Here is an 18,462-nt window from a genome sequence, read left to right on the forward strand (position 1 = left end):
AAGTACCCACACAAACTTAAAACTGTCTATTGCTATGCAATAGAGACTGTTCTGGAGCAGACAGGTTTCTCCTGCCTGAAAACAGAGAAAAAGAACTACAATTAAATTTATTTATTATACCAAATTGGCCGAAACCCCAGAGTTCTTTGACACCAAATCCCACTTCTTAGGTCCTTAAATCATGTTGACTTTAAAAGGGCCAAGATAGACATGAGTGAATTTAACCATGACAGCTCATGCTTCCTATGCCAGACTTCCCTTTTTCACCCCAGTCTTTCAAAGCAGGTGCTAAGAGGGGTGTGACAAAGTACACATCTACATGCTGATCACTCCCCTGGCCAGAGAACTGGAGCTATTCCTCTAGATACCTGACAGAAACCACTGACATCTGCTAGTTTTCAGAATTCAAAAGTACAATTACTTGACCCTTTGGCATCAAGACAAAATTGTCTCTGGGCATACTTGTATCATGTTGTTAAAAGCTTATATGTGATAAAGGTCCCTTCTGTGTGAGTTTGTGTGAAGGGGTTCTACAGCTGAGCAGATTATATGCTGAGCAGCAGCATGGCAAAGTCTCTCAGGTAAACTCTGGAGACTGGCTCTTAAAACCACCAGAACTGACAAATTCAGAACAAGAACCTGCTGGCTCTGTACAAAGCCACTACCCACATTAGTATCAACCATGGGTTGCATTAGTTTAGATCATGTTCAAGCAGATAGCAGTTGATATACACAGACAAAAATATCTACAGGATTACATACTCACACATGATAAAGCAAAGGGTTCTTTGAGGCACTTTGTAACATACCTAGGAGCTGAAGGACCCAGGGGTTGGGACTGGCCTCCCAGTTGTTGCTCCAGCGTAATTACAAGTGTGCAAGTAAGTGAATATATTGTGTGAATAGTTACCTGCTATCAGTAACAGTTTTAGTAATAAAAAGCCTTCTGCTGGTTTGTGATCTGTATCTCTACCAGCTTGATCTGCTATCATCGAAAAGGGAATTTACAGAATCAAGCATCCAAGTATTTTATCAGTCATTTCTTGGCCATACTGATCAGTAAGCAGGACTGCTGCTGTTACCGCTGATTTAATTTCTCAAATTGCTTGCTAAAAGAAAAAAAAAAAAAAAATTACTTGCAGAACTCACTCTGAGCAAGATCTCACTACCAAGACCTTCTTGAAAGTCCAGAAAATGTGACTGCAACTGTTCATGACAGAAACCTAGTGAGCCAACCTAACCTGTTTGCCTAGTCCATGCAATTTTCACTCTCCAGTTGAACACCAGCATGTGCTGAGATTAATCATCATAACAGACCAAATAAACTGAAAGCTAACACCTTTAGTTCTTTTACCTCTAAAAGGCAAGTTTAGGAAAGCAAGTATCTCTAAACAAAGTTACTGCTGCTGCCACTTGAAGATTCTAGAAAGCCTGAACCTTTGTTCAATCCTGCTCCATTTTGCCATTAATCCTGACCAAAAAACACCCATACCAGCATAAAGCTTCCAAGTATTTCCAGCAGACCTTTTAGATTTTGGCACATAAAAATATCTCCCATGCATATGCAATACATCTACCAATTGCATCACTACCACTGAAAGTTGTGCCATGTCATTATGCATTACTAGTCAGCTATGTAACTACTCCCACAAATCTTAGAGCTGTTAGGAAAGCTTTCAGTGATCTCATCTAGTGATATGCAAACTAAAAATTCATTCTTCTGGAAAGACTCTTTTGTAGGAATATGTTGTTGTATATCTTATTCTATTCTAATAATTTCACTTACACACCTCTGTGATTTCACTGTTTGCTTCTGTTAAGTAGAAATTAAAAACTTGCAACTTCTGTCTTTCGCAACCTCTCTTCATTTGTACCACTCTACTAGTTCAATAAAGGGATGGAAACACAGGTGAAATTGTCTCTTTAAAGACATACATATGATGGTTAGTTACAACATGAAACCAGGCTGCTACAGTAGTGCTAATAAAAGTCAACTGCTGCACTGTTTACTGCTTTGTGTAAACTCCTTCAAGTGCCCTGAGCTGAATAGTAGCTCTGTTGCTCTGAAAGTTTCTGCTCCACTGGTTCACCAAGGTCCTGCCCTTCGCTGCAAGCTACAGAACTGCACTTGGAGATTTTTTTTGCTTCACTTAAGTTTTTATAATCAGGAACTTTCTTCTGGAAATTCCAGTGACAACTGACTGACAACCCGTGACAATAAGCTTTGACTATGGGCTGAAAAGAACTGCAGCTTAACAAAGAAAGTTGTGGGGTTTTTAAAACAGTTCTTTCTCATTCAATAAATCCTGAGTTTCAAATACCCATGACAATTTCTCAAAGCATTCTAGACATATTAATGCAAAATTTAATTTCTAAGTAGCCCAAAAAAAGACATTTAATACTTTGAGTATCTCAAAAGCCAGACTGCATCACTAAACTGTGTTGAACTTACACAGCACAGTGTTCTCATTTACCGTTGTTCTGGCTAGTTTTTTGCATTTAGAAGTGCACTGTTTTACTCCTGTTGCCATTATGAGAGAACACCTTGGATTGGAATACATCACTAATGCTTCTAGAAGACATATATACAGAACTTGAACTTTCTGATGAAATGCCAGTGTTTCTTTGAGTCAATAAATATCTTTTAAGTATCTTTTATTGCCAGAGTGCATGCTGTAGGCATTAACTATTAAAAACTGTTTACAGGACAACTGAAAAGCAAAATATTGACAACTTTAGAAAAATGTTGACAAACTTGAGGAATGTTTTGCTTACATAAAGCAGAGATAAAGGGAAGCTATTGTGATTTGGGATTCTCTAAGCTTTCTGCCCCTCACAAAGCTGAAAAATGGTGGGGAAGAAATGATTAAAAGGCAAGTAGTACCTGCAAGATCAGAGGCAGTTCTCTTCTTGGATGCATAGGCAGTATCTTGGTTAAACCAGAGAAGGGAGGAAAAGCAGACAAGGAGTTGCAGATTATTTAAAATATTTGAGATAGGCCAAAACCGGTGAGCAGCTAGTATCAGCAGATAACCATTTATGACTCAGGGAATAAGCCATTTATGATTCAGGGAATGACCAAACAAATATTCTGTCACCGAAGCTAGGTTAACATCCAAGGAAAGACAGCTTCCTCCAAGATTAGTCGCAGCACTAGATCCTAAGTGGGAATGGACCTCTCAAACCTGAAGGTATTTTATTACAGAGTGAAACTTTATGAGTTCTTGAAATTTTGTAAAAGGCCTGATCTGGCTCTCCAGCTCCAAAACTCCAAAATCACTCAGACCTGAGGGTGGACTCTAGAAGATAGGGTTGCAAGGTACAACCAGAGTTTTCTTCCTCAAGTAGTATCATTACAAGTTATTTGATATATCACAAAGATAAGATCCCCCTTCTTTAAATTTGTCAAACCCCATAGTCAAATTATTAATTTTTGTTACTCAGCTTTAATCGTTTCTATAGCTGTCTTAAGACTGAAGTTTCACCTGTGTAAATGGTCATCTTTCAAGTTTAAAAGGACTATTTTAAACTGTACATACTTGTTATCTTTTTTCCAATACAGCTCATTCATGATTCATGAAATATAATTTTGGAATAGGAATTATTAGAAAATACTTTAAAAATAATATTTTCAAGTTAAGTAACAAAGTAATAACTCAGCTACCTTTAATATTAAATATTAAATTCTTGCCACACCAGCTACAAGTCATCAACCAAAATACCAGTATTTATCTGTAGAAATAACTGAGCTATACAATAAAAAGTACCCATGAAAATATAAATATTATTTAATACTACAATTTTAATAAAATATTCTTCAAGATAATTATAGTAGTTTCTAGAACTTGCTCAGTCTCCATGCAATCATATCTGAACTGCGCTGAGCAGCTGCTATTTTCAAAGAAATTTCCTGGTAAAGGGCACCATTCATTGTTTGATTCATACTCAGCATACTCTCTTCCCCTTCATTCTGAAGCTTTTTTCTGAATTGCTGAACCCCTTCTTCACTGTCCAGTAAAGAAGCCACGGGAGCATCAGTGCTTGTCTTGCCAGGCTCATTCCCCCATGTCAAACTGTTTTTATCTTTACTTTCTTTTGAGAAGAAAGAATTCCTAGAGGTAAGCATCTCTTTTTCCAAAGCCAGTGCTAACTGTCCAGTCAGTATACCTTTGCTTCCACATTTCAGGAGTTTTACATCACAGCTTGGTGGGAGAACTCTAATAAGGCTATAAAGGCACTGGAACAACACAGTCAGATTTCTGTAAGATAAGATGGTGATGATTATTATTATTCTTAGAACTACCTTGTATCTTCAAAATTCTATCATGGAAAATAAAACAGAATTACTTAAAATGAAACAGGGAAACATGTATGCTGATTATGCTTTTAAGTATTAAGTATGCTGTACATACAACAGTCAGCAAAGGTTTTCTAATGGTACATTAGCCACCACTTTGACACTAAGCAAGCCTCAAGAACATAACTATTCTATGTTGAAATATATGTGCACAATTAAGGTTTCATGAGCATTACTTGTTTCTTTAAACAGCAAGTCATTGTATATGAAAGCTACATATAATAATACAAAGGAAATGCATTTTTTAGTCTACACTCAGGGGCAGTAAAAAGTCACTTTTATTCATAGATTGTCATGATCAACTCACAGCATGGCTATTAGGTGGCCCACAGCTCCTATTTAAATGGTTATTATAGAGGGAAAGTTGCACTTAAAAATCAGACATTCAAAATTATTAAGGAAACAAGATAAAATAGTACTTGTAATCATCAGGAACCTACTCTCCTGGACACCAGTGTAGCATATATGACACAATGACATAGCCCTTATTCTAAGAGGAATGTAGAGTTTGTCCAAAGTCTTATTTCCAGTGTTTGCCATAATATCTTTTGATGGGAAAAAAAAAAAAAAATCCCAGAAAAAAAAAACCCCAAACCATCCACAATAATAAAACCAACAAAAAAAAAAAAAAAAACCACACCAAACAATCAACCCCCAAAACCCTACAAGCATCCTTAGGTAGCTAGTTTTCTCAGAACGAAGTAGTTTCAGGAAAAATGCCTATTTCAATTTACTTATCTTGAATGTTCCACTACTTATAACAGCTATAGCAGTTTATGTTAGTTCTGAAAGGCTGTGGGAAAAAAACAGTCTGTAGTTCCCACCAATCGCAGAAATACCCCAGCTGGATAAAAGATTAATCCAAAGATGGGGAAACAAAGATATAGAAAATACAACCATAGTTACACCATAAACATGCAGTTCACTATTAATAAGAAGCTGGATCAAAAGTGTATAGTATCAACATTCTAAAAGGAATCAAAAGCCTTTAGGCTTAAAATTTTACTGATTGATTTCTTAAACAACTTAGCCTTTCATCTTAGTTAAAAGAGGGAAATCAACTCCTATATTGAGTAAAAGATTCAAGCTCATTATAAATAGAAACTGGTGAAAGATACACCTTCTCTTATTTTTTAGCTTGAAGTCTCCAGGACAGGCAACATTTGTCAGTACAACATACTTTTTATGCTGTGAACCGTATCTAGCTAAATGATATATCATGGCAGTATAACTAACTTGTATAGCCTGCTTTTTTATAGACATACATCCAAGAATCTATGTAAGAAAAACAAATCACTGAGACTCTTCAAATTATTTACTTTTCAAAGACATTGTGGGTAGGAAATAAATACTTCAGGAACACATACAAAACTGGACTAAATTTATGTTGCAGTACTAAACTACAAAATGACAGCAATAAATTAAAATTTAATATAACTTAAGGTTTGTTGCTGTTTGTTTAAGGTTTTTCTTATTTGTTTTTCATATTCCCTTAAGATACTTTTTAAAATCAACACATACTGAAGAAAAATTGTTATACTAAGAATGTAAATAAAAAAAAAAAGAATGTAACATTCATGCACAGCAAAATGAGCAAAAGAAATACTACCAAGCAGCTATTAATGGAGACCTAACCTAATGGAGACCCTAACCCTTAAACAATAGAATTCATGTTCAGTCATAGCTCTGATTTGAAATTAATCTGTTATTGCTGGTGATTGCCATATCATCAGTATTAGAAGCCTATTAATTATGGTTTTGGCTGTTGTTCACGGTACCTGTAAAACATACTGTAAAGATAAAAAAGTGTGCATGCAAAATGAATATACAACTCTTTTTAAGCAATTTTACCTGCAAAATAATATTAGAAGCCCTTCGAATGGATTTTTCAGGGTCCACTTAAAAACTGTACCATATACAGTTCCTGCTTTATGACAGAATATGTTGTCATGGCATTCCTTAAATGGTGTGCACTCCATTTCTCCCAGTAACCATGAATTTACTGGAGTCAATGTGCAACCAGAAGACACAATCTGAAAGGAGAATCTGACAGATACTGCAAGGACAGCAAGTATATCTTCCAAGGAACCTGCAAAAAAACACAGTAACAAAATATTTGGCCTGAACATTTTGATCATATAGCATGCATTAAGCTTTGCTTATGCAAAACCTTGGGTTTACGGCCCCAGTTTTATGTAGAGTTTGCACCCGCATACAGGCATTTTTGGGGAGTTTTCACATAAATTCTTATACCTATTTCTGTCAAGCAAATGAGTTAGCTGATTAACAAAGCCCCACTTATTTAATGAAAGCTCTGAAGATAAATGCCACCTTGCCAAAGACTATTAATAGCCTTCTGTAGATAGTAAGATGACATGTTGGCTTTAGCCCATGATACAGCATTAAAGGAAGAAATTAAAATTCATTACAGATTATCCGAAGGGTATTCCACTACATGAGCAGAAGCACAATTCAAAAATCAATTAAATAAGGAATACTAAAAGAAATGAAAATAAATGACCTTAATAGACTTGTAGATGAGGAAAAGCTTCAATTACTTTGGTATTATCTAAGAGGTAATACTATAGCAGAAAAAAAATATGCTTGTATCTAATAAATAGTTAAGTATCTTTCTTGCAGGAAAAAAAAACCCAGCCTTCAGCAACCTGTACTCACACTAATCTTGAGAATTAACCTATCCAGAGACATTTCAGCACCAATGAAAGCACAAAAACCCTACAGGAAATCACTAAACATTTTTTCCATTTTGAAAAATGTTCTGTCTTGTATTCCACCCAGATTTTAATTCCCAACAGGTCTATGCAGCTCATATTCAGAGATGTGATTACATCTTCAAAACAGCTTGGCATCACTTACAGTGAACAGAAGAATCAACCATGTGTTTATGAATCCAAAATTTATCAATCCATTTACCTGTACAGTAATTATTATCCTTTAGCATCTTTACTGAATATTTGCCATTTGAAACATCTTCCAGACTTAACGAAATTTTCCCACAGAGTACAGTAATCTTTTTGCTCTCCTCTAAACTATCAGTCCAATGTTTTTGTTTCTTCGCATGTAGAAGAACTATGCAACATACACGGTGAAATGCTAGTAACGGTGAAAGGCTGGTAACAGCAATGACTGACTTTGCTTCATTCCGCTGAGGAAACTCTTTTTTCATATCATACTTGTCATGCAAGTCCAGTTTCATCTTTTTTGGAGGAGGTTCAATTTGACAGGAGGAGACAGCCAATGTTGAGAAGGCTTTGTTCAGCTTAATGATCTTATTTCGACACTCAATAATTGGAGCAATCGAAGAGAACTTTTGATCCACCACTAAAGATAAACTGACATCACTCAGTGACCTGTGAAAATCCATATAAGATGACTGCACCCCCAGTTTGTATTTTGTTTTCTGACAAATAACCAGAACTTTGCAGAAATATATATATGTGTGCATCTATCTATCTATCTCTCTATCTCTCTACCTACCTATCTACCTACCTCCCTATATACACACACACACACACACACACAGACATTTAAGACTACTACAAACTCAATATCATTCCAGGTTAAGTCATAGACTGTGCAAAGAGTGCAAGTCCTTCAAATGACTATCTCATCTAACCTTAATATAAAGAGTTTAAAAACATGGACTGAATTTTTTAAAAGGCTTCTAGGACCTAGATGCCTCATTTCAACTGAAAGAATTTGGATTTCTAATTCACCCAGAAAATGAAAATTCCACATAGCTCATGCAGATGCTCTATGACATTTGTAATTTATTTTTAAAGACTTAACTTTCTTTTAATAAAAATTACAGAAAGTATCTTCTGCCCTCTTTGAGGACTAAAAGCTTTTCTGATGTTCTATGTTATTTTATAGATACCCAAACAAAATTGAAGGTAGAAAGTAAAATAAAAGGTTTTAAATACTATTACCTTAAAAATGCAGTAATTTCCTGAAATATGCAAAGTACTTGATTTATTTAACACAGGGTTCTTTCAATGAAATGCAAATATTACTATTTCAGATACTCTCTTAATGAATATTTTAGTCTGCCAATCAATTCAGTTTCAAGATGTCATCTGAAAGTCTTATGACTATATTTTTCTTTAGGGAGAAGTATCACCACCTCATAATGCAATCTAAAGCTTCACTGCAATCTTGCCTTATTAGAAAGCACAAAAGTAATCAATAAAGACTTACAGTGTTGTGATGGAGAGAAAGCAAGCCCTTTTCCCCTTAAACACAGGTCTTTGTGAACAGTACTGAGCTGGAGCCCAGCAGACCTAGGTTCTGCTGCTAGCCTACCAGGAAACCTTTGACAAATGACTTCATCTTCACAAATCTTTTCTCAACTGTAAAAATGGGGGAGAGAGCAATACTGCTGCTAGTTTATAAGGAGTGGTTCCAAATCTTCTGAGAATTTCTGAAGCTATACAGGAATGAAGTATTTCATTTTCAAAAACAAAGTCATCATCATCAAAGCTAAAAGAATGAATACCGGAAAGGCAAAAACAATCTTTTGCCTCAGTGGCTCTTAACAGAAGCTGTCATGAAGATGAAGTCAACTTTCTTGTAAAGTTATAGCAATCTGGCAGTTGAGAAATAATATACCCACAGCTCCAGCAGAATGGCCAAAGGGTGTAATGGGTTAGCTCTCTCACCACCACCTGAATGATTTTCAGTGGCATCAATAGTCTTTAAGCTTACCCTAATACAGTATCAGCTACACTACTTGCGGAGATACAGGTCAAAAGGAAAGTTTTGACTCCACCAGTTTACATTAAAACAGAAATTTACAATGTGCACTGTGTAATGTAATCCTGTTTTGCTGAAGTGTGTTCCAAATTAGTTTCCTCTCTGCAAGGAGGAAATGAAATATGTAGTATTTACATCTACAACTGAGCAATTAAAATGAAGAGAATAAATGAATACATTTGAAGACAATAAACAAATAACATTTGAAGACAATAAACGAATAACTTTGAAGGTTTAAGGACTGTATGTCTGATTGTTCCACATGTTACACGATACATAAGCCTAGCAAATATTTATTTGAATGGACACTTGGCTGTAGCATACTTCAGTTCAAAAGCTGAGTATTTATTAAGTTGATCAGTGAATTTAAAGTGTTTCCTTTTGTGCTTCTTTAAGTAAATCACTCTTCAGGAATAGCAAGATATTAACAGTAAGGCATCAAGAACTATATAGCTAAGACAAAGCTTTATCTACACCCCATACTAGTATCAGCATAGCTATGCTAGTCAACATGGACTATGAAGAAAACTCTTCCATAAAAGCCTCCAGTAATGATGTGGTTATACTGAAAAACCTAATTTTTTGCTATACAATGTTTGGTTTGGTTTCTTTGTGCAGAGCTGGAGAGATATAAGCAGCAGCCACAACACTGACAAAGACACACTTGAAACATTTTATATACCGATGTTCAAAATGAGAAAGTTCAAAGCTCAAAAGTGAACTCTTGCTACTGCGCAGCTTAACCTGCAAATTCAGTTTCTATAAAATTACTCAAAAATATGAGATAAATTTATATACTTACAAGTAAGATGATTCAGTTAGTTTTACTCCAACTATCAAGCTGTCACCAACAACACGCTGCCACAATTTCTCTGTGAAGTGCTCTGGGACTGTAGGTGCCAATGAGGTCTCTTTACTAAGAGAATGAGGAGGATTTTCTACATCATCCCAGAGAGAGACAAGACCTTCCTTACAGAAAAACGTTGGGTCTTTTAGATAAAGTGGAGACATTATTTCTTTTTAAACTGCATTACTTCTCATTTTACCACAAATGATTGCGGGAAGTGCTTTTAAAATACCTAAACAAAGTCTATATGCACTAATTTATTCTCTACAATAGGTTCAAAAGATAGAATTGCATTTTCTTAAAAGACGATACCATGAAAAGTACAACTTGTTCTCTCCTTGTAAACAAGATCAACTCTATTTCAAGTAAATTAGGAGGCTTCTTTCGAGCAACACATTAACATTCTCCCAAGCTCCACCGCCTTCTCAGCACACAGTTCACTCTGTTCCCATTATAAAATAAATTTTGCTTATACATATCTATGACAGCTCAGTTTTCCTAACATGTTCAGCCGTAGATAGGTATTCAATATCTCGGCAACTGTGCCAGTTAAGATTGCACAATCCACTTCTGTGTTAGATGTTACTCCTCCATGCAACTCAGTTGTCAGGTGGTATTGTGCAAATTAATTTCAAGTAAAGAAACCCAAATTTACTCTTATGCACATACACTGGCAGGTTAAGGTAATGAACCAGACTTAAAAAGCAGATATGAGTTTTGATAGCGACAATACTAGTGCTGAAAGTAACAAGTGGTTGAGAGAAGCACCCTTTACAAATGGCTGGGCAGAATTCAGAACTGATCTCTTCTGCAGTTTACCTCTTTTGCAGTTGGTAGGATATGGGTTCTTTCTTCAACAAGATCTATTAATGCTCTGCAAGACTCAAGAATAACCTTCTTTTTGAGTCTTAAATGCTGCTGTAGATCTCGAACAGAAGTGTAACCAGCCTGCAAAAGATAAAAATTATCATAACGCTTACACTTAGGTCTACTGCAAATAAGAACCAATATTGAAGGTACCAATATATTTCTTCAGCTTTCTATCTTTATGCAATCAAGATCCAAAATATTAATCTGAGTATCTTGGCCTCTTGATATGAAACCTCAAGCTTAATATGAACTTTTAAGGTCAATTTTATTTAATTATGTAGATATTCAGCCCTTTCATTACCATTCCTACTTCCCTTTTCCACTGATATGAGTTTCAGTTTCTTCTCAAGATTCGTGCCGATTACTGGTCAACTAAATATATTGAACAGTTGGCAGTTTTACAAACAGACAAAAAAAACCCAAAAAACTCAAAACAAAACAAAGCAAGAAAGCAGCATGCCAGCACCAGCTGCTTAGATTTTAAGAAAGCTCTCAAAAGCTATTATCAGGAAAGCAAGATCCTGAGAAGTCCTATGCTGCCAAGGAGCAGAGAGAAGAAAGCTCACCACTGGAATGCAAACCCAAACTTCTCCCCTGCTTCCCCCCCGCCCCCGAGAAAACCCTGAACAAATAATTAGGATCAATCATAAGCAGCTGCCAAGCCTGAATAAAGACCACTTCATGTATGCAAAGAGATTCCCTCTGCTCAAGGTGCAACGGTAAAGACCATTTAGAGCAAGTAGCACTCATCATTATAGGTTCTGTAAAAAAATTAATTTGCTACCTACCTAATCATGCATTGCAAGTACCAGATTCCAAGCAATAACACAGTGCCAGACTTAGAGAAGAAAAGGAAGATTTAAGAACAAGGATGCTTTTACAACACCTTCCTAATCAAGGTCATCAGAATACCAAACTATTTTCTTACTGCCATTGATGAGCAACTCCTGAATAAATAACTGAGAAACAAAAAGCAAAAGGTGAATCACAGACTGAAGCAGTCAAAATGGCCAAAGATTCACTGAGGTATGCCTGCTTATCAATCTGACATTTGCTAGCCCTTTTTCCTCACAAAGCACACAAGAAAAAAAGACCCAAAATCTACCACATGGCAAACCAAGACTGGGTAGTGCCTTCCATCAGGTCCCTCTAGCACATCCTTTCTGCCATATGCCAAGATATATTATGCAACAAGCACCAGTAGAAGTCACAATCTTTGCACAGGGAAACTAAGAAAACAAAACTAGATCACCTTAAAATATAAAATAAACATCAGCATAAAATTAAAGCAGTCTAGAGCCAAACACAATACAGCTGTAACAAATCCAGCATGAACAGCAGAAGAGATGAATCACTGCCAAAAGCAGGGAGAGGCTTAGTAGTAAGTAGAACAGCCAAGTGCTTTGACACATTCCATTTAAAGTTGCAGCATTCATAAACAAATAAATTAATACCCATACATACAAAGCTAAAACCACTGAGCCAAGAACTGTGGCACTTCTAGAAAGCAAAGAAAACGGAAAGGAACATTCACGATGGTTAAGACTAAAAAATATTGGGAAAAACAAAGGTAAAATGGGGAAAAAAAAAAAAAGAAAAGAGCCAGAGAGAAGCAATTTAGAAATCTACAGGCTGGAGCAGCTCATGCACTAAATAACTGGGTCTGTGTTTTTCAAGTGACTAAAATCCCTTATGTAAAAACACCAAAAAAACAGGCCAATCCAGAACAGATGGAAAAATGTTAATTACACTAAAAATAGTAATAAAAATTAAATCTTAGAACATTTCTTAAATAACTTTCTATCCACCACTAAATCAGTATTATCAGAATGAGAACAGAACAACCTGACAATGCAGCAATTCAACGTATCATCAGTAAGGACTGAAAAAATACCTGCCCAAAAAACAGGCAAACAAAGTCAAAGGAAACAAAATAATCACAGGAAAAAGAAATTGGCATTACAATTCATACACAACTGTTAAGTATTTGTGGAGGGAACAGGCTAGTGGACATAAAAAGACACTTCTGACTTGTGGTATGACTACCAGAGCAATCAAACCCATGAGAAACCCTGTAACCTCAGCTCTTGTAACATAACTCCAGTACTCTATCAAAGGAAGTAATCTTCAGGGGGTACTAAAACAAATGTTAAAAAGTCTTCAGAGGAGAAAAGGTTGGATGCAGGCATAGGACAATTAAAAAATGCACAGGCTGATATATTTTTAAATTTTCCTACTGCAAAATGCAACTTACATGTATTACTGTATACAACTTATATGCAACCTCTTTATAATGCAGTGGACCATAATTCAGTTGTGTTGAAGTTCTCACATCGCTAGAAAACAGCTATGCAAATGTGAAATAAGGGATAAGCAACAAAATATGAAAAAGGACCACATCCACTATTTCTTTTTGCCCTAAAAGATTCCATAGAGACTGTCAAAACGTGTTTTGGTTGCATATTTCTGGAATCTTGATGATAAAGGCTAAAAAAACCTTTGGAAACTAAGCCGGATCCATACACTATGGTATCAAAACAATCATCGTTGAAATTCAATTATATACCAGATGACAAAAAAACAGCAAGAGTATTTCATCATTCAGGGAAACATACAGAACAATGGAGATCTCAACAAGGAAGCAACAGTAAGGTCAAAAAAAGAGATATCTGCATATACTTTGAAATTCATCAGCATGACAACAGCAAAGACTGACAGCATTAAAACACAGGAAGATTTCCAACTTGCTTACAATGCTCGTGCTAGCACATGGCTTGAAAATTAGAGATCAAAAAGATCTCTAAACAAACAAATGAAAGTCTTATGGAGGAGTCTGTGTCTAAGAACTTTATCAGCAGATGCTACATGAAATCTCCAGCCAGTGCTTGCTTCAGGCAGAACCACTACAATGCACAAAACAGACTACCTATTTGATCTTAACACACTCACAGAGCTGTACAGCTGAAAGCCAGTTGGTGTATTAAAAGAACAGAGTCACAGAACATAGTTACACAGAATATACAGCTGTCAACTGCAATGGAAAATCTTCCTTACAACAGTGGAAGCAACAACAAATAAGCAACAAACTAACTTCTGTGTTGTAGAGGAGGAAAATAATGTAATGAGTAGGGAAAGAATGCAGCTATTTTAAAATAGATAATTACCTAAAAGAATCCAGAAACAACTAAAACAACATGCAAACTGACCAATTGTAAAAATGCAGGGTTGGAAGGGACCTCAAGAGGTCCCCAAAATTCAACCAACTGCTCCTTTCTTACACCTTCCAGTTTCTGAAAAAACTGAAGGAAAATAAAGAGAAAACAAAACCAGAAACTATTACCCAGTGTTCACCAAACAGCTTTTATCTCTTAGAAATTGTATAATATCTAGCTAGACATCTTGTTTGCAATTAAACCTAGAAAAATCTTTTCTTTTCTAGACTTTTCCTAATATGCTATAGTCCTCCTTTTCTTCCAGTAATAAACTTCTTCCAATTAATTTGATACATTTTTTAAAGTCTGTAGATAAAACTGCCACAATATCCTACTTAAGGTTTCACTAATTCTCAAATCACAGGAATAAATTACCTCCTATCTCAGATATAAGCACTTTTAGCAAACTTAACAATGACCTCACATCAACTCAATTTGAGACTTATACTAAGCTCCTAAAACTTTTTGTTTTAATCAATCTTTCAATTTTGTCAATTATTACCTGTTTGGTATAGGCCATCACACAACACTGCAGAAGAGCATCTCTGAGAGTATGCTGGGTGTTTACTACCAGGATGAAAGGTAGAAAGAAAGGCAGGCAATGCCATATTCCCATTGATCACTTGGACTATGGCAAGTCCCCCCCAGCTTGTTTTACAAATAATGCCAATTAAAAGAAAGATACATTTTAGCTTTACCTACTGTACTTAACAAAATTATCCTTGCAAAATTATGCTTATAAAATTGCTAGTAACAGGAGGAAAAACCTCAGCAGGTGGTGAAATAACCACGGTCACTAATTGAGTCAAAAGCAAAACCCAATTTGATTGAAGTCTGTGGACAAAGAAACAGACCATAACACTCATTATTTTCGGGACTGACTGGCACTCTCATTGGCACTCACTGGGGATCTGGCTCTACACTATCTCAAAGTATGTAATGTGGAGCAAAAGTAGTGAATGTTCTGGTTTTACCAAACTGATAGTTAAATATCTGCAAAACAAGTGTTACGAAGCTTTGACAGGATAGCTTCAGCATAGTTGCAAAATTTTGATTAAAATTCAGTTAGACACTTCCAATTACCCAAATGCATTTGTAACAACTGAGAGAACTGAAACACAAGCTATCATTGATTCAAGAATGGATACTTAACAATGTTGTCTTCTTCCTGAAATACTTTTCCGATAAAACCAGTATCATTAACCTCTCCCTTCAGCTAATGTAATGATACAGAAAAGTACTTTGGAGAAAATACAGCGGCAGAACTATCAAGTACAAACCTGTAATCGTGTTTTAAGGGCTTGGACAGTAAGCAAACCATTCTCTTGCAATCCTTCTGCAGCAGGAGCATCATGTTTATAATTAATTTCACTCTTAAAAAAAAAAAAAGAAACAAACCCCTGAATTAATTAAAAAGCTGAAGGTAAGGTATAAGCCATTACAAAGCATTATAAAAATCTAGGGAAAATAGAAAAAAACCAGCAGAATCACAGTGTGCATTTTACAAGAAAAATCTTAACTTCTTAATGCAATTAGTGCGATAGCACATAATGGAAATAACCAATTATAAGAAGATAATTAACAAGCACTATGGCCTTAATTAGGAGTTCCTTGCCAAAAGGTAAGCATTGTAGCATACATATGTCAAGCATTTGCAACTGCATTAGTTTTATTTCCCAAATTATGCTGGTGCTATCAAGGAAATAGAATAATCTCTTCAGATAAATTATTTTACGTTTACAGCAGGGAATGTTAGATTCAAACTTCAGAGCATTTCACAACACACATCAAATTTCACTTTGCACCAATCCTTCAGTGATTTTATGTGGTTTTGTTAATTTATTAAGCAAATACTGAGCAGCTGAGAAACAGCAAGTTGAACTTACAGCATAGTCGACCTCTCCAAGATCTGTTATTTTGAATGTACTTAACACATCTGTATTGGAGTCATCCTTAAAAAACAGTAACAGTTGCTCACTTCCAGACCCAACAAAATCATCCACCAGAACAGACTTCACTTTTTGCCATTTGGAAGCCACCTACAGTAGAAGAGGTTTTAAAATACGTAGTTTTTAATAAATCTTCAATTTGAAATTTAATTTCGGTGAAGCATGCTTTTCATAAAGAGGCGGCCTCTTCAGGTGCGTGGAATATAGTATTAAGAAGCTTCAAGCTCTCACTCTATCATTTAGAACCTATGTAACTCCGGGAAAAATTAGCTACTTTCCAGAACACAGAGAAGCTGACAACTTTTCAGTGTAGTCAAACAGCTGAATAGCTGAATGCTGTAACATTATTTAGAACCAATAATGTTTGCAGATCTGTTAAAGACATGATAACCTTTGATATTCAAAAGTACCTTTGTTGCATTAAGCACTTAAATACGTTTGAAAGGTAAAGACAAATATGTACAATAATGCTGAGGACTAAATAGGACTAAAGACGTTTCTTCAATTATGTAAGTTATCTTGATAACAGTATCACAAAACCCTAACAGTTAACGTTGTCTGCCCTGACTTTAGAAAACCTAAGAGAGGCCTCTTGCCATTTTCGTGAAACAATACTTCGTTACTAGGAAGTGAGATTCAAAACGTTTTTAAATTTCAGGAAGTTTATGCTCTGCAATAGTGCTAGTTTTCTTTCACTTTAACACAAATTATGCAATCACACTCACAAGCATCTTACAACTTCAGGTTCTAATACTGTGGAATTTTTCAATTAGAAACAGAAGCTTTGGCTCAGATTCATGAAAGGTACTATTAAATAACAGAATCCAGGGTTTGTTGTCAGATACATAAGCAACAGTGAAAGTAAAACAATCTCACACTTTAGGTAGGTTATTTTAACAGAAACAACAATAACAAAAAAATGTTTAAAACTTAAAACATGCAGCTTTTTGGTTGCAGAAATTTCTAATAACAGAATATATACAAATAAAGGCATAGTAGTAAAAGGGAGCTGCTTAAAGCCACAAATACCTGTAAGCTGTCTCTCCTCTGTACAACACAGACATTTCCGGAGGCAAAAGACACAATAAATAGCACATCATTGCTACTGGTTACAGCTGTTTTTACTGAACATGGTTTCTCATAAGGAAGCTCACAAACACCTTTAGGGACACCATCCTGGAACAAAATAAGCTGATTCCTGTGGGTTACTGCAACAAGCGATATTCGGAGCTGTTTTTTCAGTATCTCATTCTTGCAGACATAGACAGAAGATACCACTTTGCTGTATGCATGAGGCATAAAGCATGTGCCAGTTAGCATTTTTTGTGTTTTTATTGCATAGCCAAAAAATTCACTACCCCAGATGGCTCTGTCTGAAGTGGAAAACTCATCCTCATCTTCATTGTCTGGCAGGCAAGCAGTTCTTATCCCCAAGACAACTGTGCCTTTATCCTCCATTTCACCTGTCCACACAACAGAAGAAAGCTGAACAGGAGCACTTAGAACTGTGCAGGTGTCAGAAGAGATGTAGAACAGCTTATTGGCATGCCTCCACAACACTGAAGGGCCAGTATACAACCTGATGTCTTCTTTCAGCTCATAATCCAACTTAAAACAAAAGGACTGCTCAAACTGATTTGAGCTGTGAAGCAACAACAAAAGGTATTTGATAACATTGTTCCGTTTTTTCTTTTTGATCAAAATGCAGGGAAGAATAATCCCTGTTCTGGAATCCGTTGTGCAGCTACAACAAATTATTTCAATTTTTAAGTGACTGCCACGCATGCTGAATGCTCCAGAAGACTTCTGAACAAACAGCTTAGTGTCTCTGTTGAATGCCATTCTTCTGACGCACAAGTTTGCTGTTTTATCAGCAGCTCCCTCCACATGTTTTGTGTTTGACAGCTGAAACAGAAGGACTTCGCCATTGTAGGACAAGATTTGCTTTTGCTCATCCAGAAGCATCTTTATGTGTATTCCTCTATAAGAGTATCGTATGCACCTCCATTTTTGTCAGGATTATTTCTCTCTGAAAAAAATTAACTTATCCGAGTGTTATCCACCTACAAAAATGAAGAGGAAAAAAAACGTAATTTTGGGAAGAGCTGAACAGATCCTTAAGAATTAGAAAAACTACACATTGCAAAGCAATGACAGACTAATTTGAGAGCATGAGTCCAGTACGTGCTTTACCTTGAAATGAAGTTAAGCAACTTTATACTGAGAGATTTAAATGGCAGAAACTTTTTAAAATATATATATATAATAAATAAATTTATTTACCACAGCGTGAATTCACTCTCATCAACAGGTACACAGCATACCATAAGTTGAAAGAAACCATACCAACCCATGTATGCAGCTTGTGTGACTGAATTGAAGGTGTCAGCTCCACAGATACACAGAGCAGAAGAGAAACTAATCGTATTTTGAATTCTCAAATTTAAGAGCTTT

The 18,462-nt window shown here is 35.8% G+C and overlaps 1 protein-coding gene across 1 annotated transcript; it reads right to left on the reverse strand.

Moving 5' to 3' along the window:
* Nucleotides 1–3,770: 3,770 nt before the first annotated feature.
* On the reverse strand, nt 3,771–18,082 carry FANCB (FA complementation group B). Its single transcript, XM_061364472.1, has 8 exons — nt 17,038–18,082; nt 15,946–16,098; nt 15,340–15,432; nt 10,797–10,925; nt 9,933–10,099; nt 7,292–7,728; nt 6,209–6,446; nt 3,771–4,259 (listed from the first exon to the last, which is right to left on the reverse strand). The coding sequence occupies exons 1-8, from the start codon at nt 17,971–17,973 to the stop codon at nt 3,839–3,841; spliced, it is 2,574 nt and encodes an 857-aa protein (XP_061220456.1). The 5' UTR covers nt 17,974–18,082; the 3' UTR covers nt 3,771–3,838.
* Between the last annotated feature and the right edge of the window lie 380 nt (nt 18,083–18,462).

Source organism: Neopsephotus bourkii, unplaced genomic scaffold (genome assembly GCF_033783945.1).
Source record: "Neopsephotus bourkii isolate Nb327-2 ecotype Australia unplaced genomic scaffold, CSIRO-AGI_Nbou_v1 NB_1234, whole genome shotgun sequence".
Lineage (NCBI taxonomy): Eukaryota > Metazoa > Chordata > Aves > Psittaciformes > Psittacidae > Neopsephotus > Neopsephotus bourkii.